The sequence below is a fragment of the Balaenoptera physalus genome, assembly GCF_965194825.1.
Source record: "Balaenoptera physalus genome assembly, chromosome: 1".
NCBI classification, from domain to species: domain Eukaryota; kingdom Metazoa; phylum Chordata; class Mammalia; order Artiodactyla; family Balaenopteridae; genus Balaenoptera; species Balaenoptera physalus.
Window position 1 is genome coordinate 96,397,275 of NC_138882.1, and position 26,253 is coordinate 96,423,527.

The 26,253-nt window shown below is 36.9% G+C and overlaps 1 protein-coding gene across 5 annotated transcripts in view; it reads left to right on the plus strand.

The window, feature by feature from the left end:
- The window catches only part of PHTF1 (putative homeodomain transcription factor 1), a 61,420-nt gene that overhangs the window by 14,459 nt on the left and 20,708 nt on the right, over positions 1-26,253 (plus strand). For 2 of the 5 annotated variants that reach the window (XM_082458465.1, XM_082458466.1), the window contains exons 4-15: positions 6,800-6,869; positions 7,343-7,501; positions 13,137-13,293; positions 14,502-14,636; positions 15,833-15,992; positions 16,873-17,046; positions 17,134-17,223; positions 19,218-19,439; positions 22,269-22,397; positions 22,792-23,064; positions 23,846-23,977; positions 24,737-24,823. In XM_082458465.1, coding sequence (XP_082314591.1) covers positions 6,800-6,869; positions 7,343-7,501; positions 13,137-13,293; positions 14,502-14,636; positions 15,833-15,992; positions 16,873-17,046; positions 17,134-17,223; positions 19,218-19,439; positions 22,269-22,397; positions 22,792-23,064; positions 23,846-23,977; positions 24,737-24,823 — 1,788 coding nt within the window. Of the gene's footprint in view, positions 1-6,799; positions 6,870-7,342; positions 7,502-13,136; positions 13,294-14,501; positions 14,637-15,832; positions 15,993-16,872; positions 17,047-17,133; positions 17,224-19,217; positions 19,440-22,268; positions 22,398-22,791; positions 23,065-23,845; positions 23,978-24,736; positions 24,824-26,253 lie in introns of those variants that run through there. The other 3 variants (XM_082458467.1, XM_082458468.1, XM_082458469.1) reach the window with 3 other exon arrangements.

A 26,253-nucleotide genomic window follows, 5' to 3' on the forward strand; every position in this document is an offset into this window, starting at 1 on the left:
CAATTATCAGAGATGTCAAAAGATAATTAGCGTTAGTAAGGATACAGAGAAAAGGAAACCATTGTATACTGTTGGTGGGAATGTAAATTGGTACAGCTGTTATGGAAAAGAGTATGGAGGCTCCTCAAAAAAATAAAAATAGAACTACCTTATGATCCAACAGTCCCTCTTCCTGGATATTTATCCAAAGGAAATAAAATTACTTTCTTGAAGAGATATATGCACTTAATATTCATGCAGCATTATTCATGGTAGCCAAGATATGGAAACAACCCAAGTGTCTGTTGACAGATGAATAGGTAAAGAAAATGTGCCCTATCTCTCTGTCTGTCTCATGAGGTGGAATATTATTCAGCCTTTAAAAAGAAGGAAATCCTACCATTTGTTACAACACAGGTGAATCTGGAGGGCATCACACTAAGTGAAATAAAACAAACACAGAAAGCAAATACTGCAAACTCTCACTTGTAAGTGGAATCTAAAAGAGTCAAACTCATAGAAGCAGAGAGTAGAATGGTCACCAGGGGCTGAGGTGTGGGGGAAATGGGGAGATGTTGGTCAAAGGTAACAGACTTGCAGTTATAAGATGAATAAATTTGGGAGATCTAATATACAGCATGGTGACTATAGTTTATAATACTGTATTGTATACTTGAAATTTGCTAAGAGAGTAGATTTTAAATGTATGCAACACACAAAAATGCCAAAAAATACTAACAGTCTGAGGTGATGGATATGTTAATTAGCTTGATTGTGGCAATCATTTCACAATGTATATCAAAGCCTCACATTGTATATCTTAAATATATACAATTCCTATTTATAAAGGTAGGGGGGTACATGAGGCAATTAACAATTTCAGGGCAAACAAAATTTCCAAGAAAGGAAATATAATCATTGGTTACTACTTGACTTAGGTGGGAACATGTTTTATGTAATCATAATACTCTAAACATCAAATATTGATTTAACTAAATTGTGAGAAAACTATATGGGGGAAACTATAGTGCATGCGGGAGGGCATGTGTATGTGTTTTTGGTGGTGTAATAATAATAATGATAATGAATATTTAGAATGTGTCTTGTATTATTTTAAGAACTTCTCTTTCTCTGTCTCTGTCTCTCTCGCTTTCTTAATCGATCCTTACAACAATTCCACGAGGTAGATATATTATTCTCATTTTACAGGTGAAGGCACTGAAGTACAGAAAGGCTAAGTTAGAAGGCTATCTCCTTATCTTCAACTGTTAAGAAAATTGTTATGTCTTCACCTTTTGTCATGTGACTCGCAGTGCCTTCCTGTGGGAGGAGAGTCCTTCCTTGCCCCACAGATTTCCAGCTTGGCCAGAGGGCTGTGAGCAGAATGTGACCTCCCCTACCTTGACCAGCCCTGTGCCTTCTCTCACCTTTCCTATTCAGTGAGCAGTTAGAGTGCTAAAGGTGGGGTTTGGAATTCTTCTGCGGCCTCACCTTCACACTGATCCCACATTTTGAATTACCAAGACTTCTGGATTCTACCTTCTTGTATTTTTTGACTATGCATACTTTTCCTAGGTCATGTTTCTGTTGGCCTGGACTGACCTGTTGTCTGCCCTCATCTGGTCCACAAACTATTGCCTGCAGCCAGACTCGCTGGAGCACTGCAGGCTTCATGTTTTACATGTTTATTGTTTGTGTCTAAGTCAGCCTTCGTGCAACAGTGGCTGGGTTGAGTACTAGCACACAGGTGGTACAGCTCACAGACCCTAAAATACCATATGCCCTTTACAGACAAAGTTTGTCCACTCCTGATCTAGGTTACTGGAGTCACTTTTTTAACTTTCTGTTTTCTCTGCCCCCGTTTCCCCCTTCACCCCTCAATAATCACTGAAGCCGGCTTATTGTTATTTTCTTTTTGTTTTAACACAAATCTGATTGTTTTTCTCATATTTAAAACTGTTCTCTGACTTCCTGTTATCCTTATGATAAATGCACACTCAGCATGATGATAGTCTTCAAAATCTGGCTTCTGCTTACCTCTCCAGTTTCTCTCTTTCATGCCTTAACCCCTTTTTCACTTTCACTCTGCTTTAGGCCTTCTTGAACTTTAGTTTTTGTCATGCTATCTCTTATTTCGAGGTCTTCTCATATACTTTTCTTAATTTCCCCTTTTGCTACATCCCATGTCCTTCTTTGCAAATTCTTATACACCCTTCAGGTCTCGGATCAGGTATTATTTTCCTTTGGAAATCTTTCTTTGACTTCTTAAATCTGAGTTAGGTGTCCTTTACACATATTCTTATAGTGCTGTACTTGCCCTGTAATTGTTGTTTTGTTGTTCATCATCTGCTCTAAATCAGGTGACTTCTCTCTTTGTGCCCGACTACTATACAGTAGTATAGAATCAGTGGCAATAAAATGGACATTTCAGCACACTAAGAGAGAGAGATGTGTTACAGGGTTTCACTTGTCTTTTATTCCCTTTTAAACATGGAGTCCAACAATACCGCAGCAGTATTTCCAGTGCTTTAGTCCCTCTGCCTAAAAGTAGGAACTGCATCAGTCAGGTGGTTCTGAGCTTTGAAGATATTACACAGCTCTGTGGGGAGCAAACAATAGAGAGAGCTGAATACAGCCAGTAGCTGGGCTCTGCAGAAAATTTCCAGACCACTGCTCTAGCACCTAGTGCAGGGGTATCATTTTCTCCTACAGTTTTATCGTGGGCTGCTAGGTTGTGGCCCTGGGTTGTGGCCAATAAGGAAATTCACTCACAGCTCCCAGGGTTTATTAATCCCATGGAACCTTTCAGAGGCATGCAATCTTGTTTATCTCAAAATCTCTCCCTACATTGATTAGGAATGCATTTTGTACTGTATAGTGAGAGGCAGGATGTGTAGTGGTTTGTAGTGATAATGAACGGGTCAGAGTCTCTGTGCCTTGTTTTCCTTATCTGTAAAGTGAAGATAATAAAGGTGCCTGTCTCACAGGGCAGTTGTGAGGACTAAATGAGTTAAACAAATTAATGTAAGTTTATGTAAAGTGCTCAGAGTGGTGCCGTGCGCATGTTGCCTCTTACTATACATACTGTAGAATATGTAGGATCAAGCAGAAGGATCCTAAAACAGAAGCATGGCATGTGTTTTTTATTCTTCCTCAGCACAGACACATATAAAAGTATCTAGCGACTTTCTTATCTGGCTCAAGAACAGTGGTCATAAATTTCTTAATGATTTTTGTCCAAAAAATGGTGAGGGAAGTTCAGGGGGTGTTTTCCTGAGGAACCCTCAAACATTTGGCTTTATTGTCTGTTTTCCCTTCTGTGCGTGCACACTCTGAAGATACAGCCGTGCTTTGACTTCCTTATTGCTCTATGCTTAGCTCAAGTAGCTTATCTGGCATACGGAAGAAACATATTGCGTATTTGTTGACTAAGTGAATGAATGAATGTGTTTCTATTGCTGAGAGAGGTTTTCATAATTTGGTGTTTGCCTTTAGATAATCCTAATTCTGATTCTATAACATTGTAGGTGAAAAGTCTAGAAAGCAAAGAAAGTAGAAAAATTAACGTGGCTCTAAAGTTAAGGCACTTTAAGCTTCTTTAGTTAGAATAGTACTGCTGCAAATGTCCACAAGGCCTATGTCTGTTAGAATATAATACAGTGATATCTTTACTTTTAAAATTTTCATTTCTGATTTCAAATGTAGCACAAGATCATTGTTATTTCCATGAATACTATGCATATTTCAAAAATTAGTGCACATATTTTTTCCAAAGGGTTATTTTTGCCCCTGAAATGTCTAATTATCAAAATTTGATTCCTTCTTAGATTTAATTTTATTACATTTAGAGTTTTAAAACTCTTTTTGTTGTTGTTAAAATCTACAGTTTGTAGTTAATTGGATAGAAACATAGGGTTCACTTTAAAGAAATTGTTTGGCTGCATCTTTTAGTTAAACAGAACCAAAGATCAATATTGGCTCAATATCTAAACTAGAGAAATAGCAAATTACTCTAACGTTTAATTTTTACAATAATTTTAATGGTTAAATATCTAATTTTTAAAACTTGATCAGGAACTAGCATGTACAAGTGTTGGTTGAGCACGAAATTAAAATTCATCTTTTAAAACAGTTATTAATAGTAATGAAACAAAACTGTTAGGCAAACCAGGATTTTTAAACACAAAAGCTAATTCACAAATTTGCTTTTGAGTCATAATATACAGCAAGGTTATCACGACTTTCAAATCCCGAGTTTTTCCTGTAAAACCATTGTCTATGTGTTAATAAAATAAAGCATATTCAGTGAATATGAGTTACCGGGTTTCCCCCATTATCCAAAAGTAGAGTGTTCCTATGAAACTTTTCGTAAGCCGAAATGGCAATTGTGAAGAAGCAGATACCTTAGGACACATCTTGCTAACAGACGCACAGAATACATCGAAATACAGCACAGATGCTCACAGACACCTTTCAAAGCTATGGGGGCTTGATGCTGAGATGCGGGGTGTGACCCCGGGGAAGGAGCCTGGTGGTGCTGCTTTCCCTGCTCGGGTGTGTGCTGCCTCTGGAAGAGCTCCCTGAGATCACGGAACGCTGTTTATGCTCTTCACCTTTTTTCGTAAAAGTAAAAATCCTCTTTGGATTTTTTTCGGTTAGCGAAAGAAAACAGGTACTAACGTAGGTCTTTTGTAAAAGCGAAATGGTGTAAAGCAAACTTTTGAAAAGTGGGGGACCTATACTCACACACACCCACCCACCCCAGAATTATAAGTGTACAGCTTGAGGAATTTTCACAAACGGAACATAACCATGTGATAAACACTCAGATCAAGAAATAGAACATTAGGAGTAACACAGAAGCTCCCCATCCCATGCTCTTCCAGTCACTGCTACCAACAGAGGTAACCCGTATCCTTACTACTAGCACCATAGGTTAATTTTTGCCTGTCTTGAGCCTTACATAAATGAAATTATACAGTACATACACTTTTGAGTCTAATTTCTTTTGTTCAGTATTACGTTTCTTTTGTTCAATATTATGTATGTGAGATCCAGTCATGTTGTCGCATAATTGTAGTTTATTCACTGTAGCACCACAATTATTATCCATTCTACTGCCGCTGGGCAATTTCTGATTGTTTTTGATGGGTGGTTTCCAATTTGGGGCTTTTATAAATAATTCTTCTAGGAACGTTTTGTACACATCATTTAGTGAAATTTATATATGTTTCTCTTGGGTATATACCTTGAAATAAAATGTCCATCAGGTTTTAACTCCTCATTCTAATACATAAGTGGACAGCCAATGATTACTAGATATTTGAAGAAATCTTCCAGGATGAAAGAGAAGAGAAAGGAATGAACCCAAAGAATCAAAATGAAAAATGTAATAGAATTTGAAGAAATTTCTAGAAAGCAGAACAGAAAGACAAAAGAGGTAGAAAATAGGAGAGAAAAGTCAAAAGTCTTAAAAGGGAAGAAGTTTAAATATAAATTATAAGAAAACTTCCCTAAAACTGAAAGACATGTATTTCTATATGGAAGGGATTCTCAGCACAATAGATGATAAAAGACTCATAATCAAGGCATATCATTATGTGATCAAATAAAATACATGTTTTATCATAAATGTCACTTCTGTCAAAAAAAAAAAAAGGCACATCATTCTGAACACCATGAATAAAGTGAGGATTAAGAGGAAGGAAACAATTCACATTCAAAGGATCAGGAATCAGAATGGCATTGGAGTTTGCAACAGCTACACTGGAAGCTAGAAAACCATGGAACAGTGTCTCAATTCCTGAGGGAAAATTATTAACAACTTAGAATTCTGCATCTAGGGTAACTTTTAATCAAGTATAAGGGTAGAATGAAATCATTTTCAGACATGCAAGGATTGAAAACACTGTCTTCTGTGACCCCTTTCTCAGGAAGCTACGGAAGGAATGTGCTCCCAGATGATATGGATGCAGCAAATAGGGACTTACCACAGAGAGGGGGGAAGGGGATTGTCAGGATGAGAGTGAGCAGTTCTGGGATTACAGCCATGCAACAGGCCCAGAGAGCAACCAGTCCAATTGCAGCAGGAAGATAGAGGGTCCTGGGAAGGGGGTTTCCAGGAATTTTTTTTCTTTAAGGAAAAAAAAGGACTTTGATTAATTTTTTGGCATTTGAGTATTTGGAAACTGATAAATATTTTCACTGACCTCATAGAATAAAAGGAAGCATATAAATAGAGTGAACAAGGAATGATATTTCATAGTGATCATACTCTAACTACTGATTACTGATTTGTCACAAATTAATTGACTATATTGTGAGGATATATGTTTTTGGGGTGGAAGTGAGGAGGTGGGAATTAGTGTAAGAGAGCTAAATTCTCATATACTATATTAGGAGTTCATAGGTGATTTTTAAAATCAATAAATTGAAAAATAGCAGTATAAACATATTATTTAGACCTATGTAAGTAAATACCAAGAGAAACAGCTAAAACAAGATGAAAGCATTTGTTTTTAATGAATGAAATTGGGAGGAGAGGTAAGGTGGGTCAGAGGACTACCTGTTTTTCACTTACTGACCTTTTAGTACTGTTTGATTATTTTTAAAGGTGATAAAAGTGTGTGCATGCATTACTTGATAAAACTAAAAATGAAAACAAATATTAATGACAGGTTCCTTTAAGGAGCATTAGGATTAAAGTGTACCCAGTAAAAGGGAGTCAGGTGTAGAGAAGAAGAAACGTAAATTTACCTTTTGTTTTAAAAGGGTTTTTAAAATGTTGTTTATTTCTGGGATTTGTTTTGTTTTATTCTAGGGCTTCAAAAACAAACCAAAAAAGATGGGTCACATAAAGGCAGACTTGATTGATGTTGACTTAATCAGAGGTGAGTTCTAAAGTTGGATTGTTTCTTAGGTATATCATTATATTATTTCATAGTGGTGCTAAAGATTCTTTTTGGATATCTTCCCTATACGATGGTATACTTTAATTTCCAAAAGTAGTGTTCTTCCTGCGTCATTCAGGCTTTAGCATTTTTTCCCCTTTGCTTTATACTGTGTGGCTATGTAAATTACATGGTTTCCATGAGCGTGAAAGAGAGGAACTTGGAGACTTGCTGCTGTGTAATGAAGAAAAATATATTGTATACCATTCAAACAAGCCTGACTTATTTTGAGCTCCTGTCCTAGTGATTGAGGCAAAAGTTAGTATATATAATGAACATCTAAGAGGATTCTTTTTCACTGAACAGGTTATGTGCTGATTTTTGCTCTCACCTGTTTTTAATGTTGTGTTACAAGTGGGCATTAGCCTAGTGTACATAAATGTTTGATGTTTTGTTTTATTGTATATTTAAAGGCTCAACATTTGCCAAAGCCAAACCTGAAATTCCGTGGACATCTCTGACTCGGAAGGGGCTTGTTCGAGTTGTATTTTTTCCATTTTTCAGCAATTGGTGGATTCAGGTTACCTCTTTAAGAATCTTTGTTTGGCTGCTACTGCTTTACCTCATGCAAGGTAATTGGAGGAGTTGGGATAAATTATGACAGTTTCTTTTTGCTGCTGTTGCTATTAGATCATGCAGACCTTACTGTTCTTACATGTACCCTTTCATTTGATGGTTTCACGTACAAAGAAAGAAGGGACATACACCATTTGGAGATCATCTTAAATTTATTGGCTCAGAGAGAGCAAACATGATTGTCTAACTCTTCTCTCTTGAATTTCTTTCTACCTGTCTCACTGGCCAGGCCTTTTCAAACTTTTCCTGTGTCTGACCTTTGACTATTGGATTACCTCTAGGTTGGATTGGGATTCTCTTCTCTTCTCTAGGTACTCTCATCAAGCCTTGTACCTTTAAATATAATTGATATACTGGTGATTCTCAAATTTGTATTTTCAGGCCAGATCTCTCTGCTGAACTTCAGGCTTGTAAATACAACTGCTTGTTTGACATTTCCATATGGAGATTTCATAGGTATCTTGAACTGAATCATATCCAAAATGGAACTCCTGATTTTTTTTTTTTACAATCTTTTCTTTTATACAGTCTTATTCCTCTTTAGGTTTTATCCCATTTCATTAAATGATGCCATCAGCTACCCAGTTTTCAAGCAAAAAATTGTCTTCCTATTCTACTCTACCATCAACCCTCGTATTCCATCTGTCGCCAAGTCTGTAAGTTTGACCTCCAGAACATGTCCTGGCTACTTATCCCAGTCTCTGCTGCCACCACAGTCCATAGCACCACCATCCCTTCACCTAGATCACTGGAATAACATCTACTCCGAGCTTTCTTTCCGCCCATCACTCTTTTCACAGCAATTAGAGAAATCTTTTGAAATGGAAACCCTATCATGTCAATTTCCTGCTTTTTTAAGTCCGTTTAGTGACTTCTCATTGCCCTTGGAATAGAAACCCAAACTCCTCACCAGGGCCTCCAGTGCCCTACGTTATCTGTCCCCTGCTAACCTGTCGGATGCCATGTCTTACCACTCTCCTCCTTGCTTACTCTAGGCATAAGGCCTTTTTCTATTCCTCACCCAGGGCTTTTCTTTCTGTTTGAAACAATCGTAAGGCTTTTCATGTGGCTATCTTTTCTGTCATCTTTAGGATCTGTGCTCAGATGTAACTTTCACAGAAAGGCCATCCCTGTCTATACTTTCTAAGTAGTCGTACCACCCCTCAGTCACTGTCACAGGAGTCTATGTTAATTTCTGTATTACACATCACTACCTGGTGTTTTTTCTCGTCTCACTATGTGCAGGGGCCCAGTGTACGCTCTTTACTATACTCCATTGCCTACCAGGAACACTTTCTGAAAGAGGGCAGCATAGATATGGTTATACCTGAGCAAACAGACATGACTTAGAACAAAGAGTAGGTGAAAGTTGAAGGTTGGGTTAGGGTGAAAGGATTTGGGGTGATTTTTGTTTTCTTTTATCTGTGTCAGTTTTTTTGAATTGTTTTCATAACTGTCATTTAGTTGCTGCATAATATTCCATCATGTGGACACACCATCATTTCAAACTATCATTTTAATGTCTGTATGAGTCTATCATAAGGATTTACCATAAACACTTTTTATAACTGCTTTATAGTCCATTATATAAAAGTACCATAATTTACATAACTCTTCCCATGTAATGAGCATTAAGTTGTTTCTAGTTTTTTCTTATTAATAATACCATCATGAACAAAATTTTTCATATTTCGTATTATTTCTTTGGAATTTATTGTCTGGAATAGAATTAACAGATCAAAGAATGTAAACGTTTTAAGGCTTTTAGTGCATATAATGAAATTGCTGGTGACACAATTCTTTTGGAAAGTAGTGGATTCTGTTTTACCACAATCTTAGCATTATCATAATTTTAAAAATTGTTACCTAATTTAATATACGAAAATTAGTATTTTACTTGTTTAATGTGCATTTCTTTGGTCACTTGTAAGAGTGAAATTAAATATTTTTCCACATGTTTGTTATTAAAGAATTTCTGTCTTACTGAGATAAATTATATATATATTAAATTTTCGTATACACCATGGTCTATTTCTGGACTATATATTCTGCACCATCAGTTTGTCTGGTTATTCTCATATCTGTGTCACATTTCTTTAATTACTGTAGCTATTTAATGTGTAGTAACATTGAGCAGGACAAGTATTCCTCTATTATTCTGTGTTTTTCAATATTTTCTCTTAGGTGTTCTTACTTGCTTATTCTTTGCAAAATAATTTAGAATTATTTTATCATGATCAAAGACCAAAAAAAAAAATTGGAATTTGGATTGGAACTACCTTCTCACCACTCCCCACTCCAAAATATAGGTATAGATATATTTGGAGGGAATGGGGAGAAAATTGATATATCTCTCCTTTTTAATTAATTAATTTATTTTATTTATTTATTTTTGGCTGTACTGGGTCTTTGCTGCGCACGGGCTTTCTCTAGTTGCGGTGAGCGGGAGCTACTCTTTGTTGCGGTGCGTGGGCTTCTCATTGCAGTGGCTTCTCTTGTTGCAGAGCACGGGCTTTAGGCACACGGGCTTCAGTAGTTGTAGCACGCGGGCTCAGTAGTTGTGGCTTGCGGGCTCTAGAGCGCAGGCTCAGTAGTTGTGGCGCAGGGGCTTAGTTGCTCCGCGGCATATGGGATCTTCCCGGACCAGGGCTCAAACTCGTGCCCCCTGCATTGGCAGGTGAATTCTTAACCACTGCACCACCAGGGAAGCCTGATATAGCTCTCCTTTTAATCAAGTCTTCTGTTATATCTTTCTGTAAAGCTTTGTAGGAATTTTTTTTTTTCTTATAAGGCCTGCATAGATCTTGTTAAACTCAATTTTTTTTTCACTGTGGTAAAATATCCATGAAATTTACCATCTTAACCATTTTTAAGTATACAGTTCAATGACATTAATTACATTCACATTGTTAGGCAGCCATCACCACCATCCATCTCCAGAAGTTTTTTCATTTTTCCAAACTGAAACTCTGTACCCATAAATCAATAACTCTCCAATTACTCCTACCCCCAGCCAACCACCCTTCTACTTTCTGTCTCTATGAATTTGACCACTCTGAGTACCTCCTATAAGTGGAATCACACGGTATTTGTCCTTATTTCACTTAGCATAACGTCTTCAGGATTCATCCCTTTGTAGCGTGTGTCAGAATTTCCTTCCTGTTTGAGGGTGAATAATAATCAACTGTGTGTCTATACCACATTTTGTTTATATGTATCATCCATCAGGGGGTGCTTGGGGACTTCCACATTAAAGTAAAATATTTTATGTTTTCGTTTTTGTTGCTGCTGCTGTAGGTATGAGGCTTTTTTTGTTTGTCTTATGTGTTTTAACTGGTGATTGCTGTTACATTTGAAAGCCTTTAGTTTATACTTAAGGTTGTTATAACCAGCCACTTTTTAAACTCTCATTATTTCTAATAGTTTTTCGGCGCTTCTCTCAGATTTTCTAATTATACAACCATATTGTTGGCATAATGAAAATTTGGTCTCCTCTTTTTTCATACATTTCATTTACTTGTATTGAATTAGTCAACATTTTCAGAGCAGTGTTAAGTGATAACAGTAAGAGTGATCATAATGTTTTGTTCCTATTCAGAATGTTTTCATTAATATGATGCATGTTGATTTTACTTATATATTCTTTAGTATATGTGCTGCCAAAGCGAGCACTACTTATATATATTCTTTAGCATGTTAAGGACATATTTTTATATTCCTAGTATTTTAGAAAAGATTGGCATTTAAGATTAATTACAAATCAGGAACAAATGTCTATTTTTATGGAATGCTTTTTCACTACTAGAGTTGGACCAGACTTCACAGGTTAAAGGCACAGCCCTTCCCAAGACACCAGCCTTACTTTGGGAGTCCCTAGGGCTACCCTTACTCTGACCAGCTGGCTACAGTTTTGAGAGTCCCCCACTCGTTCCCTCAGAGTTAATAATTCACTAGAATGACTCAAAGCACTTAGGAAAGTGCTGTCGTTATAGTTTTATTGTAGCAGAAGGATACAAATTAGAAGGGGTGCATAGGGCAAAGTCTGGGAGGGCTTCAATCAGGAAGTTTTTGTCGTCCTCAGGGATGTGTTACCCTTCCATCCATGATGGATAGCAATATGCACAAGGTATTGCCAACAAGAGAAGCTCACCCAAGCTTTGGTATCCAGAGTTTTTATTGAGGGTTTATTATGTGGGCCTGTTTGATTGAGTCACTGGCCAAGGAGTTAAACTCAGTCTTTAGCTCCCATTCCCTCCCCAAAGGTCAGGCTGATACAGTGTGGCTCAAAACCCCAGCCCTCTAATTCCATAGTTGGTCTTTCTGGTGCGGCTACTCCTATCCTTAGTCATTTTATTGGCATAGACTATCCACTATGGTCCAAGGGACCCACCATGAATAACAGAGATACTTCATCATTTGGAAAATTACAAGGGTTTAGGGGTTACCTCCCAGGAATCAGGGACACAGGCCTTTTACATATGCATGCAATCAAAACTACATCGTATTAAATTATTAAATTACATCAGTTAAGTCTCAGTCAACAATTCCTTTAGTGCCTAACATGTCTGTGCCAGGTACTCTTCTAGGCTCTGAGAAAGATTTCCTACTATCCTTCGAGCATAAACCCTATATGATCTTGGTGAATTATTCTTTTGCTGTATTGTCAATTTTACTTTGATAGTATTTCAGTCATTCATTCAACAAATATCGAGTGCTTACTATGTGCCAGGTACTGATCTAGGTACAGCAGTGAACAAAATAGACAGAAATCCCTGCTTTCATGGTGTTACTTTTTAGAGGTAAATTTATATCCACGTTTATATAGGTCTATAGTTTATTGTTTTGGTGCTGTTGTTGTTATGTTTGGGTATCAGGGTATTAGGGAATGGAATTAATTTTACTCCACATAGAAAAGTTTGTATAGCACAAGAATTATCTTTATGTCAAAGTCTGAAAGAACGAATCTGTAAAATTGTATCTGGAAGTTTTGGGAGATAATTTGTGATATCTTTCTGTTTCTTTCATTACTTTTTTCTTTGGACATTTCATACTCACATACAAAGAGGCAATGTAGCATGGCAGTTAAGAGTAAGGACTCTGGAACTTCCCTGGCAGTCCAGTGGTTAGGGCTCCATGCTTCCACTGCAAGGGGCATGGGTTCCATCCCTGGTCGGGGAACTAAAATCCTGCATGCCACACCTCGGCCAAAAAAAAAAAAAAAAAGAATAAGGATTCTGGAGCCTGGCTGCCTTGGTTCAAACTCCAGCTCTGTTAATTGCTACATATCACTCTGGGCCCTGGAGAATACTGGGTCTCTGAGCAGAGCAGTACTGCAGAGGATTATACAGTATCTAGTTGTTTTGTGCTGGAAAGTCTTTCAGAATATCTAGATTGTCATATTTCCAGAAAGGCAGATCCTTTGGACACATCATTCTTCACTTACTCTGTGATCTAGGGCTTCAGGTTTTCACTCAGCTAATGTGCAGGTGGATTGTGTTGTACAAAATTATGTGCTTTCACTTGTATACTTCTTTAAATGATAGATTTTTGGAGAAATAATCTGTAGAGTTATTAGAATTGGTTTTAAAGATAAGCCCTAATGCTTTCCACTTTGAAATCTCTTCTTTTCAGTTATAGCACTCGTGTTCTATTTTATGATGCCTATTGTGAATGTAAGTGAAGTACTTGGACCCTTGTGCCTTATGTTACTCATGGGAACTGTCCACTGTCAAATTGTGTCTACTCAGATAACAAGGCCATCGGGAAACAATGGAAATCGGAGAAGAAGGTGAGATGAGAAATTACACTTGTGGTTGTGTATTTTCTGGGAGAGGCATTGAAGAACAAAATCTTTGAGTAAATTAATAAAAAAATCTTCCTCTTTTGCATATATTTTTCATTATTTTTTTGGCTTAAAAAAAAAACCAAATGCTTTACTTTTACTTTTCTCCCTGATGCTTAGAAACCTTGTCATGAACTTTTAATCCAAGGAGGATGGAGGTTTGTCATTCAGTACCGTTGTTTAAAAGGAAAATTCCTATACTGTATTATTCCTTATCAAAATTTACCTTAAATAATGATTTTAATGAAAAGCATTCTTCTTCATAATTCAGTCTTAAAATTTGGTGAAAATTCACTATAAACAAGGATCTTAGTACATTAGGTTAGTGCTACTAAAATTTTTACCTTTTTTCAGTAGTATATAAAAAGAATGGATTTCTAAGTGTTCTAAACTTTTAATAAAGATTTAACTTTTCTACACATTGAATTCATGTCTAGTCTTTATTGATTATGTGCCGTTTGTGGGGTTTGGAACTGTTAAAGGTTTCTTAGATATATATGGTATTATCTTACAAAAGTCATCTTTCTCAGAGTATCTGTAGATTTTTGTTCCCCCAAGGAGTTACTATATAAGATTTTTTCATTTGGTGCAAAGAATTTCAATATATTTATACTTATTTTTGAATGTTATTTTCAAAACTTTTTTTTTCCAGGAAAGAATATTCCTTGCAAATTCAGTTTAATTGATTTAATGTTTTCTAAGGGAATCAAATATTGTGCTGTGTCTCATTGGTATTTACAGGATATATCTTTTCACTGCATAGGATATCAAAAAATTGATCACTTGCTATTATTTTGTGTTCCCATGATTAAATGTGCCAAATGGGTAGATTTCTGGCATCCATATTTAAAGAAATTGTTCATTCTTTTTTTGGTTCCTGAAAAGACTATTATTGGTCATACATATGAAAATTTTCCTTCTAGTTATGTTTTTGAATGGCATTTCTATTTATTTAATGAACAAACAAAATGGTAACTTAGCACTTTGTTCTGGAACCTGTTTTTGCCCTTAAGTCAGAAATGTTCCGGTATAATTTATCCTCATTATATGAAGTTCATTATACTTAATTTCAGGTAGTAGTCAGTAGGGATATTCTGAGTAGAAACAGAAAAGGTCCTGAATAATCTAAAGTTGTTGAAATATTTTTTTTGTAGAAAATTACGAAAAACTGTAAATGGTGATGGGAGCCGAGAAAATGGAAATAACTCCTCTGATAAAGCCAGAGGAACAGAAACTTTGGAATCTGCACCCTTTAATGGTGGTTTTTGGGGGACTCTCTTTGGCAACAGGTGGGAAGTCTTACATTGGAATTTTTACTTGATTTTGTGTTCACATTGGTGTTTACATAGTATATAATCTGATTAGGTTTTAGGAATACGCAGTGTAAGCATATTATCATTGTGGTGGGATTTTTAAAGGTTCTGGAATGATTTGCTTATTTGAAATGTCACCACTGTCTGTCATGTTACCCATTAGTCCAGTAATCTACCATAAAAGTGTCATTCTGTTTGATCTTTAGTGGTTTTTTAGACCACAAGATTATGGAAATATAAATACTCTTGAAGGGTAAATATTTTAAGTCATATTGGCCAACATCTTGAGAGAAAGAAGAATTTTTAAAAGATGAGGTATTTTTCAGTGTGAGAGCTGATTCCTCTTTAGATGTGGGGTGCAGGACAGGAGGCTGGTGTCGATGGGCTGTAGGACAGAAAGGGAAATGAATCCAAGACGCATTCAACCTCCTTCCTGATTTTATAAGTTGTAACAGCGCTAGTATGACTCGAAGAAATCCTTATTTTATCATATGTTAATGTTTGTGACTCAAAAGTAAAGTGCTTTTGCAGTTTTGTTTTTGAAGACGAAGTATGTTCACATATTTTTCTAAAGATAAGTTGACACTCTTTAGTTGAAGCGTTTGAGTTCTTTGTGCTGAATATTGTGCTGGGCACTGGGCATTCCTCTTCTCAGTGATTTTACCGTCTAATTAGGAAGGTAAGAGTAGCAGGTATGATGCAGTCACCACAATGTAAAAATATCATAAATGATATCATGCTGACTCAAGGCCATGCAGTTCAGCAGAAGGAGTGAGTATTCTGGGGTGAAGTAGTCAGCAGGAGTCAGGGAGGAGCTGAGAGTTGCTGGGCTTTGAAGCACAGGAGAGGGGAAGACATTCTATGAAGTGGCACAAACAGGCAATGTGAGGGCGGGGTTGGCATTGCGTTTGAGAGGGAAGACTGTGGACCCACTTCCTTGCAAAGTCGAAAAGAACAGGCTTCCTCTCAACTAACTGACCCAAGTCTTTGGAGACTAGAGAGGGAACTGGCTTCCTACACCCTGAGGCAAGCTAGAAGCCTGAAACGTACAATTTCTGAATCTTCTTGATTTCCAGAATAATGTATTGTACTCCTCAGAAGAAAGTGAATTCATGAAAGGTATTACTTTCAAAAAACTAACTAGTAATCTTTTTTTCCTTTTTAAAAAATAGGATGAAAAGAGTAAAATTAATATGTAGCAAAGGGACAGAGACTGACAATGACTCAGGTTGTCTGCATCCTATCATCAAGAAGAGACAGTGTCGACCAGAGATTAGAATGTGGCAAACAAGAGAGAAAGCAAAATTTTCAGATGGAGAAAAGGGATGCAGGGTAAGATTTAGATGAGAGTAAATATTACAAGGTCTTTTCTTTCCTGTGTAAAATTTTTCTATTCTTAGACTCTGCTAGAAACACAGAATAGGTACTAATAGATTTGTGTCATTTGATATGTAAAACTACAGGATGTGAAAAGGAGAACATCATGAAGAATAACATGAAGACTGTACCTTATTCTTCTAATTTCTAGGACCAGAACTTGTTATTGCATCTGCCTCTGGTCCAGCCTTAGTAGGAGACTGGTAGATTCAATAAACAGATGAGTGTAGAGGCTGCTGTGTCGTCTTCCAGAGAGGCGGTGATAGTGTGTTAAGGTTTGGGAAACTATTTTCCAGGTTTAGGTATAGGCGTTCTGCTTTACGTCTAAAACTAACTACACTCTTACTTTATAGTCTTGAAATATTTTCTTATTTGTTAGACTGTGGCATTTACGAATTACAAAAAGCTAATATTTTTGAGCCATTACTGCAACCAAGCACTATTCTAAGTGCTTTACACGTAGTAACTCACTTAATTGTTTCAACAACTCTGTGAGATAGGTGCTTTTATTATCATCGCTTTTCAGATGAGGAAATTGAGGCCCAGAGAGATTTAATTACTTACCTACAGTTACATAGCTAATAAGTAGAAGAGCTGTGATTCAGACTTGAGTTTGACTCAAGCCTGTGCTTCTAACCTCTACATAATACTGCCTCATCATTTAAGCTATTTAGTTTCAAGAAAGTTTAATATTTTTCTTTACTGAGACCAACTAATAGGTAGGTTTGTTCAGTTTTGGTTTAGTTTACTTTTACTGCTTCTTAGTTTTTATACACAAGGCTAACTGGAGTATTTTGGGCTGTCCCCTGTGAGGAAACTGCTGTTCTCTCTGTAGGAGCCGTTCGGGCGTTTGGGCAATGGGATTTCAGATGATCTGTCAAGTGAGGATGATGGTGAAGCCCGGACACAGATGATGGCACTGCGGAGGAGCGTGGAAGGGGCCTCAAGTGACAACGGCTGTGAAGTTAAGAATAGGAAATCAATACTTTCAAGGCACCTAAACACTCAGGTAATTTTTATTTTAGCTTATAAAAGTATAGGCATTAACTCCCAAGTCACAAGGTATTCAACATGTTTTCCTATCGTTTGTTGACAGGTAAAGAAGACCACTTCCAAGTGGTGTCCTGTTGTGCGGGATTCAGATAGTCTGGCTGAATCAGAGTTTGAATCGGCAGCCTTCAGTCAGGTAACGTATCCTTTTTCAAGGCGTATTCTTGAGTGTAATAACTGTATCCATTCCTTTTTGTATTGGTTGTCCTAAAGTTGTGTGTATATTTGCCTGCCCCTCCCCTGCCTCCAACTCTGTGTCTACCTATCTAGAAGCTTTTATACGACTGCTCACCCCCAGAAAGAGAACGAGCTCTTTGTCTTTGATCTAATCTTAAAAGTATCATAGATGATGCCCAGAGAGAGACTCCTCAATCCCTAGATGATGAGAAGCCTACTTAATATTCACTTGGAATATGCAGTTTGTTCTTAAGCATCGTTCCTTTGTAAGTGGCATTGATGCTGATGGGGACAGATATTTGAGAAAGGACCCCTGAGAGATGGGAGCAGTAAATCTCATCATGAAAGCTAATGGGAATATTGTACATTTGGGACATTATAATTCAGAGGTGAGGGAGTAGATGGTGGTGGCTTTTGTTTTGATTGACAAGGCAGCTGGGGTTGTGGAAAAACTTTCATATCTATGTTTGTACCGCAGGAGAGCTGCAGTGTCCATCCTTTTCTCAGCCTGATGACCCTTTTCCCTGTTTGGCTGGGCCCTGGACGTGACTAGGTCTACAGTCAAGCTCACAACATTTAGAGTAGAGGGCACTTGGGTGTGTCAGTAGGCCCAGCCGCACCTGCACCCAGAGTGGGCCCTCTGGATGTGCTTGCAGGAGTCACCCCATCCCAGGGCACCTCACTTGAACAACCCCATGACTTGGCAGTAACTTCTCAGAGGGAGTCCTCTTTGATAGTCTGTTAGAGAGTCATCAGAGTTTCACATTTAACCATGAAAATGTATTATTGTTATGTGAAGTCTTGTCAACATAGTGATCGGTGTGTGAAAGCTTGCCAGCCATCACCATAGGTAACTTGTTTTCATTTTATTTCAGATATATAGTTGTTTTGTTTTGGTTTTTTTTTGAAATACAGGTAAATATTTTATTATAAAATACCTTTTACTGCAACAATATGGATGAATTTCAGAAATATAACGTTGTAAAAGTAGTCAAACATAAAAAAATAGCTATTTTCAGATTTCACCTCTAACAAAGTACAAAACTGAAGTTAATCTATGCTCTTAGTAGTCATAATGGTTGTTAGCCTTGAAAGGGAATAGCACAGAAATAGGGGCAGGAGAACTAGTAATGCTTTGTTCATTGATTTTGGTGCTGATTACACAGACATGTTTCATTTGTGAAAAATTTATCCACCTATAAACTTATGCACACATATTTAAGAATGCTGTATTTCAAAAATTGTTAAAATAAGAACATATTCATCTAAAACACAGAAATCACAATGAAAAAAACTAAAAAAAAAAAAAATTAATTTCATGACCCAAAAACTGTCACTTCATTTTTTAAAAAATTTTAAGGCTTTACAGATTTTGTAGTTATAAAATTAATGTAAGGATGTTGTAAAAACTCAAATGAAGAAGTATATTTAGTAAAAAGCAACCATTTCCACTTACTGCCTCCCTTCCCAGTATAATGAATCCCTCACTGTTCCCCACATCCCCAGATTGAACCCATGCTGTCTAGAGGGTGGTTATAGTTCCACATATTTATTTTCCTTTGCATAAGAGAGCATACTATATATTTAAACATATAACATATCATTTAAAAAACATAAATAGGAAAATTTGTTCTGAGTTGTTTTTTTTTTTTTTTGTCTTGTAGGTCTTGCCTTATCAGTACATAAGACAGTACCTCATTCTGTTGAACATCTGCAGAATATTCCAGTTTATGAAGGAATTTATTAAAATGTGTGAAATTATGACTACTTAATTTGTTTCCAGTTTTTCATTATTAAAAGCAATTCAGAAAAACCCTTGTAGATAGATGGGTTTATCCACTCCGGTTGCCATAACAGAATACCACAGGCTGGGTAGCTTAAACAACAGAAATTTTATATAGTTGTTTTTTAAAAAGGAATAAAAAAAATATTTGTTTTTGTTTTCCCCTAAAGGGCTGTAGATCTGGCGCGAGTGGTGGTTCTCGAAGCCTCAACATGTTGAGCAGAGACTCGGAGAGCAGCCGTCATGACTCGGAGACAGAGGACATGTTATGGGACGACCTGCTGCACGGCCCTGAGTGCCGGTCGTCTGTCACCAGCGACAGTGAGGGGGCCCACGTGAACTCCCTTCACTCAGGGACCAAACGTGACCCCAAAGAGGATGTTTTTCAGCAGGTCTGTAAAGGTGGTGGTAATAATAGCTGATGTTTACTGTGTACTTACCGTGTGCCAGGCACTGTATTATCTCATTTAACTCTACAGTAACCCTGTAAGGTGGACACTATTATTATCCCTATTTAGAGATGAGGAAATCGAGCATAGTTTGTAAGTGAAGATATTGGAATTAGAATTCAGGGGGAAGCACTGTTGAATTCCCCTAACCTAAATGTTTCTTCCTAGGACTTTTTCTCATTATTTTCCTTAGAATGACCCTTAATGTTCATTTTATATGAGCAGGGTACATTGTTTGGTGCAGTAAACTCTTATATTTTCATAGACATAGCAGTATTATATATGAATTACTAGGAGATGGCATTGCTTGCTTCTCTAATAATGCATAAAGCAAGTGATGCTTTTAATTTTAGGTTTTCTGTTAATATCATAAAATCAGATAGCCTGGGAATGGGGATTCATTCTTTAGATGGTTATTTCAACCTTCCAATCAATATAGGAATTCATTCTACATCTGCAGAAATTTTTCTACTACCTATCATGTAGTAACAATAGTTCCTGCTTCTTAGAAATATTGTGATATATCTAATGAGATAATACAAAGTGCTTAGCACAATGCTTGGCAAAGAGTAAGCACCCACGACATGTTGGCATGGTTATTATTATCCCCATCAGACAATCAGTTAGTCTCTGCTTAAATACTTGTGGAGCTGGAGTGATTGTTATTTCATGAGCTTTTTCCACTGCTGGATAGATTAAATGATTAAGAAACGGTTCTCATATCAGCCTTTCATATGTTTAATGCCGATGATCATGATTCTTCTTAGTTTTATTTTTTCTTTAGGCTAAATATTTCCATAATGACTTAATAAATACTGGGTGATGGATATTCATTTGTTTAATTATTGAATTTTCTTGATTCTAAGATACCATTGATTTAGGTTACACATTTTAATGAAAAAAATTCTGCTTCATTAAATGTATACAGTTTTCAAAAACTAACTAGAAACAACATACATTTTATTATTAAAGTTTTAAGCTTTTTCCTCCAATTTTGCTATCAAAGTTTGTATCTAAATATTCTTTACATTCAGTCTGAAGACTCATCTAAATTACCGTAGCCCTTGGTAATTATGAATAGCATCATGATGATTTTCACCTCCTTTGCACTTTTGGGATTTATAGGATAATTTTAAGGCATATGTAAGAATAACTAGGGAAGATGAAACTCACTATGTTAAACGGAATTCATCATTTCCCAATTCTCCCACCTAACCTATTCTTCTTTTATTCCCCATATTTCTAAATGTCACCACTAACCACCCAAGTTAGAAACCTTGGGGCCATTCTTGACCCCGCCCCCCATGCTTCCAATCAGTCATCACATTTTCTTGATTCTGCTGTATAATACATACATCTGCCCACCTGTGTCCACACTGCTTGGTGCAGACCACCATCAGCCCTCGTCTGGATCCTTACAACAGCTTCTCTAGGCTTGCTCCCCTTCGTTTCGTTTTCCACACTGCAGCCAGAATGATCCTTCTAAAATACAAATCTGATGCCATTCCCCTTACAATCCTTTAATTGCTTTTTTTTTCCATTCTGGATTATTTCTTTCTGTTCCTTTATTTGCTCTGATAACAGTCTTGCATGGTATAGTTTAACTCAACTAAACTTCTTTCAGTTTCCTCATGTACTTCTGGATCTTTACACAAACTGGTTTATTTGCCTGGAACACACTTTTCCCCAATACCCATTCCTTCGTCTCACTCTTTTTTGCTTTTCGGGTCTTGGCTTGAGTGATACTCCCTTAGGAAGCCTTTTCTATATGCTCCTAAAGCATTCTTTCCTTCCCTTATCATACTGCACAGTAACTTTATTTAATCATGTCTCCATAAGTTTGTACGCTCTGTGATGTCAAGGACTACATCTGTCTTGTTCTTTATTATATCCATAGTACATCTTACATAGTAGCTGCTTAATAAATATTTTTTTGGTTAAATCAATTAATAAATCCATAAATGTGCATCAGCATTATGCTAAGCATTATTGTAGAAGGAGAAGAAATACACCAGATGGTTGTTTTTTAGTAACTTATATATGTGTTTGGGAACAAGATGATTTTATGGGAAATAGAGGATACAATAAAAGCAGCATATAATTAGATGCAAATTTATCTGCTATAGACTGTAAGGGTTTTTAATTTCAGAGAAAGGCAACATGAGTGAGGCTTGTGGCCATCAGAGAGGACATGTTGGTGAAATGGGACTTGAGTTGGTACTCGAAGAATAAGACATGATACAGCAGAGGAAAATACGGGGCTGTTTTTATCTCGACCTTTTCCTCTTGAGCTTACTATGCTTTTCTGTGTCCTGATTAGACCAGAGAAAGGTTTACCTTCTCAGTCATTCCTGTGATGTCTTAAGGCCTGTTAGCACCTCTCCCGCGTAACTTCCTACTATCCCTGGTCTAGTCATGATGCTGTAGAAATGCTTTCCTTCTTGATATCCCATTAATACACCAAGCTTATACTCACTTCCATACATTTAGAGAGGGAAGCAACCTTGGAGATCATGTAATCCTACCTCCCATCATTATAGGAGACACTTAGCCTCTCTCCAGGTAAGAAATTGTTTTCGTGAAAAAAAAACAACAAAACCCAGAAACCAGCATCATGGAGCTGGTAATTGGAGTGATGAGCTTTGTGAGGGGGAGAATAGGATGACAAGGCTGAACCCTGGCAAATGTGGCCCAGGAGCTAGACAAAGGGAAAAAAATCTAATGGAGGAAATAAAGAAGGAGTGGATGGAAATATTTATTTTTTCTTCTCAGAACCATTTATTCTGGCTTCAGAACTCAAGTCCTGCCTCTGATCGAGTTAGTGCAATAATCTGGGAAGGGAATGAGTGCAAAAAGATGGATATGTCTGTGTTGGAAATAAGTGGCATCATCATGAGCAGGGTAAGGTTTAATACGTTTTTGGATTTTTAGAAAAATCTATTTAATGATCAGCAGCTATTTCATAGAATGTATTTAATGATCAAAACGTTGACTCTGCTTTTGAAACACAAGTATGTGTATCTTAAATTTTGTAGTCAGTCTTCACTAGGTAGTATATTTTTTTATTTGTTACAGAGGTCTCTGTGAGCATGATCAATTGTTCAGGTAGACTCTACAAATATTCCTTATCTCATTCAAGCCTAAAAGTCATAAATCTGTACATCATTTTTATTTGTATTTCTTTTAGATTTAAAACAGATTTAGTTTTTAATCATCTAAATAGTATTTGATAAATACTGCTTCACAACTCCATTTAGCTGTGCAGTAATGATGCATATTTTAAATTAATTCCCAGGTTAATGCGTATCAGCAAGGAGTGGGTTATCAGATGCTGGGAAATGTCGTCACCATCGGATTAGCATTTTTCCCTTTTTTACATCGACTGTTCCGAGAGAAGAGCCTTGACCAGCTAAAGTCCATCTCAGCTGAGGAGATCTTGACTCTCTTTTGTGGGGCACCACCTGTTACACCTATTATTATTTTGTCTATAATTAATTTTTTTGAACGACTGTGTCTTACTTGGATGTTTTTTTTCATGATGTGTGTGGCGGAGAGAACATACAAACAGGTCGGTAGTCAGTTAAGTAAAATTTCTTACCTCTGCTTTTGTATATGGTATTCTGTTGAGTTGCTTTTGTTCTCTTGATTTGTTCTCTCTCCAGAAGTTAACGTGGGCAATGGAGGCTTGATAAGTGAACTTTTGGTATTTGTGGGTTTAACACTTGTGATACTGATTATTCACAAATGACATGCTGTAATCTGAAATTTTGCTGAGCTTACTTGTAGGAGTAAGTGGCTGAGCCAGTGAGTGAGCCTAGCTGATTGCTTAGCGCCTGCACCTCAATGTGCCCTTGATGTTTTGTATATGTAGCATATGTAGTAATTACCAAAGTGAAAATGTTTCTGTGAAAAATGGCCAAGTGAGAAATAAATTTATTGAAATTTGATAAGAGTTTGGGATTGAGGGCTTAACGTGTCGGTGATATGTGCAAAAAATGTGGTTTTGAATGGAAATGTAATTTGGGAGTAAGCTAGAATTTTGTATAAACATTTGAGTTTGTGAAGGTGGGGATTCACAAAGGTCTCCAAGGTATATTCCTTGAAAATGTGAAGAGTGTAGCATGTTGTGAAGAAGTATATTACTACATAATGTGCTTTGCAAGCGACAGGTTAATGAGCTATTAACAATGTTTTTTCACTGCCTGTCTTAGTGACCACTGATTAGAACTTGATCCTTTTAATATTTTTTATATGCTGGGAATATTGTTTACAATTATGTAAATATACACACAGTGACACATGTGTACGTTTCACTTTGTGGTTTGTTTTTTTTTTTTAACCTCCTCTAGAGATTTTTATTTGCAAAACTCTTCAGCCATATTACTTCTGCCAGGAAAGCTAGGAAATATGAAATACCTCATTTCAGACTTAAAAAGGTGGAGAACATTAAGATATGGTTATCATTGCGTTCCTTTCTGAAGGTGAGTTTTAGCTGACTAACCATGGAATATCTGCAATAATACACAGAAAACATGCTCACTGAAATTTCTGGTGGCAGATACTCAGTAGGCAGGGTAGTTCTATGTACTGGACAGACATCAGTTGCTGACAGACTTGCTGGACACCAAGTTGGGAGTGATCTATCTGCAGAGCTGTTAGAGCTAAGTAAATAAGAGCTTAGAAAGGGAAAAGAAAATTTAAATTCCTAGGGCAGAGTGATAAATTGAATATCTCATCTTTTTCTGACTTTTGGGGGGAATATTCCAGCTGAAAATATGTTCGTGAATCAATCACACCCTTAATTTGAATGGCATGGATCTCAGAGCTTAATTAAAGTCAAATATGTCCAAAATATGTTAAAATCCTGTGTCAGAAAGAGAAAAACAAATATCGTATATTAACGCATGTATGTGGAACCTAGAAAAATGGTACAGATGAACCGGTTTGCAGGGCAAAAGTTGAGACACAGATGTAGAGAACAAACGTATGGACACCAAGGGGGAAAAACCACAGTGGGGTGGGGATGGTGGTGTGCTGAATTGGGCGATTGGGATTGACATGTATACACTGATGTGTATAAAATTGATGACTGATTAAAAAAAAAAAGTCCTGTGTCAGAAACGTCTTATAAATGTTCATTTTCACGCCAATATAGTAAGATTGGGAGTGTGAATGATGTGAGGGCCGTTGCCGTCTCTGGCGGTGACCTAAAACGCTAACCTACACATCTCACTCCACAGAGACGGGGCCCGCAGCGATCAGTGGATGTGGTTGTGTCTTCTGTCTTCCTACTGACACTTTCCATTGCTTTCATTTGTTGTGCCCAGGTAAGAGTTTCAGATCGATTTCACTGGAAAATGGAATATAGAGCTCACTTTCTGTTTTAAATCAGTTCACCGTGTTTAAGTGTGTGTGTGTGTGTGTATGTGTGTGTATGTATAGACGACGGACATTTGTATCTCACAGCTCTGGGAACTGGGGAGTCCAAGGTCGAGGTGCCAGCATGGTTATGTTGAAGCATATATGTTTTTAATGTGTCTACATTTCTTTTGCTAGTTTGAATACTTGTTAATTTTTCTAACTTTATTTTTAATTAAAAAAAAATTATTTTATTTTATTTATTTATTTTTGGCTGCGTTGGGTCTTTGTTGCTGCGTGCGGGCTTTCTCTAGTTGCGGCGAGTGGGGGCTACTCTTGGTTGTGGTGCACGGGCTTCTCATTGCAGTGGCTTCTCTTGTTGCAGAGCATGGGCTCTAGGAGCGCGGGCTTCAGTAGTTGCAGCACGCGGGCTCAGTAGTTGTGGCTTGCAGGCTCTAGAGCGCAGGCTCAGTAGTTGTGGCACACAGGCTTAGTTGCTCCGTGGCATGTGGGATCTTCCTGGACCAAGGATCAAACCCGTGTCCCCTGCATTGGCAGGTGGATTCTTAACCACTGTGCCACAAGGGAAGTCCTTTTCTAACTTTTGAAATGAGAATAAAGATAATTTTTAGTCCTTTAAGACTCTAAGATCATGGTAATTTAATTTTAATTGGCAATTTTTGATTGTTAATAAAGCTATATACCATTATGGATACAAAATGGTGATTTTCCAACTCCATCATTTCTTCTAATTTTATTGTCACTCTAAAGTAGACTTCTTCTTTTTTCTCATTTATTTATTCATTCATTCATTTATTATGCTATGGACTCCTGTGTTCTTATTTTTATCCAGTGGAGTATAAAGTATTACTATGTTTGTTTTGATGCCTAAATTGTCCCAGATTTGGCCAGTGAGAGACCCTTAAAGCCCCTTCCTGTGTTCTTTTGACAGGTCCCTGTATCTTTATTTATTTATTTATTTTGGTACTTCTGTGTTTTCTTTGTTACAAGAAGTTACAGCCTTATCCTGTACTTTTCCATTGATTGAATTTTAACTTAATTCTGCTATGGTCAGAGAACATGCTCTGAATGTGTTCAGTCCTTTGAAATATGTAGAATTGCTTTATTATGCAGTATTGCTTTATTATGTAGAATTGCTTTATTATGCAGTATTGCTTTATTATGTAGAATTGCTTTATTATGTAGAATTGCTTTATTATCCAGTATTGCTTTATTATGTAGAATTGCTTTATTATCCGGTATATATTTATCTTTATTATCCAGTATATGTTTATAATATATATATTACCAGTTTTATTAAATCTTCCATCAGCACTTTGAAAGAATTTGTAGCCCATTGTTTTGGAGAGCAGTGTTCTCTCTATATAAATTAACCCAA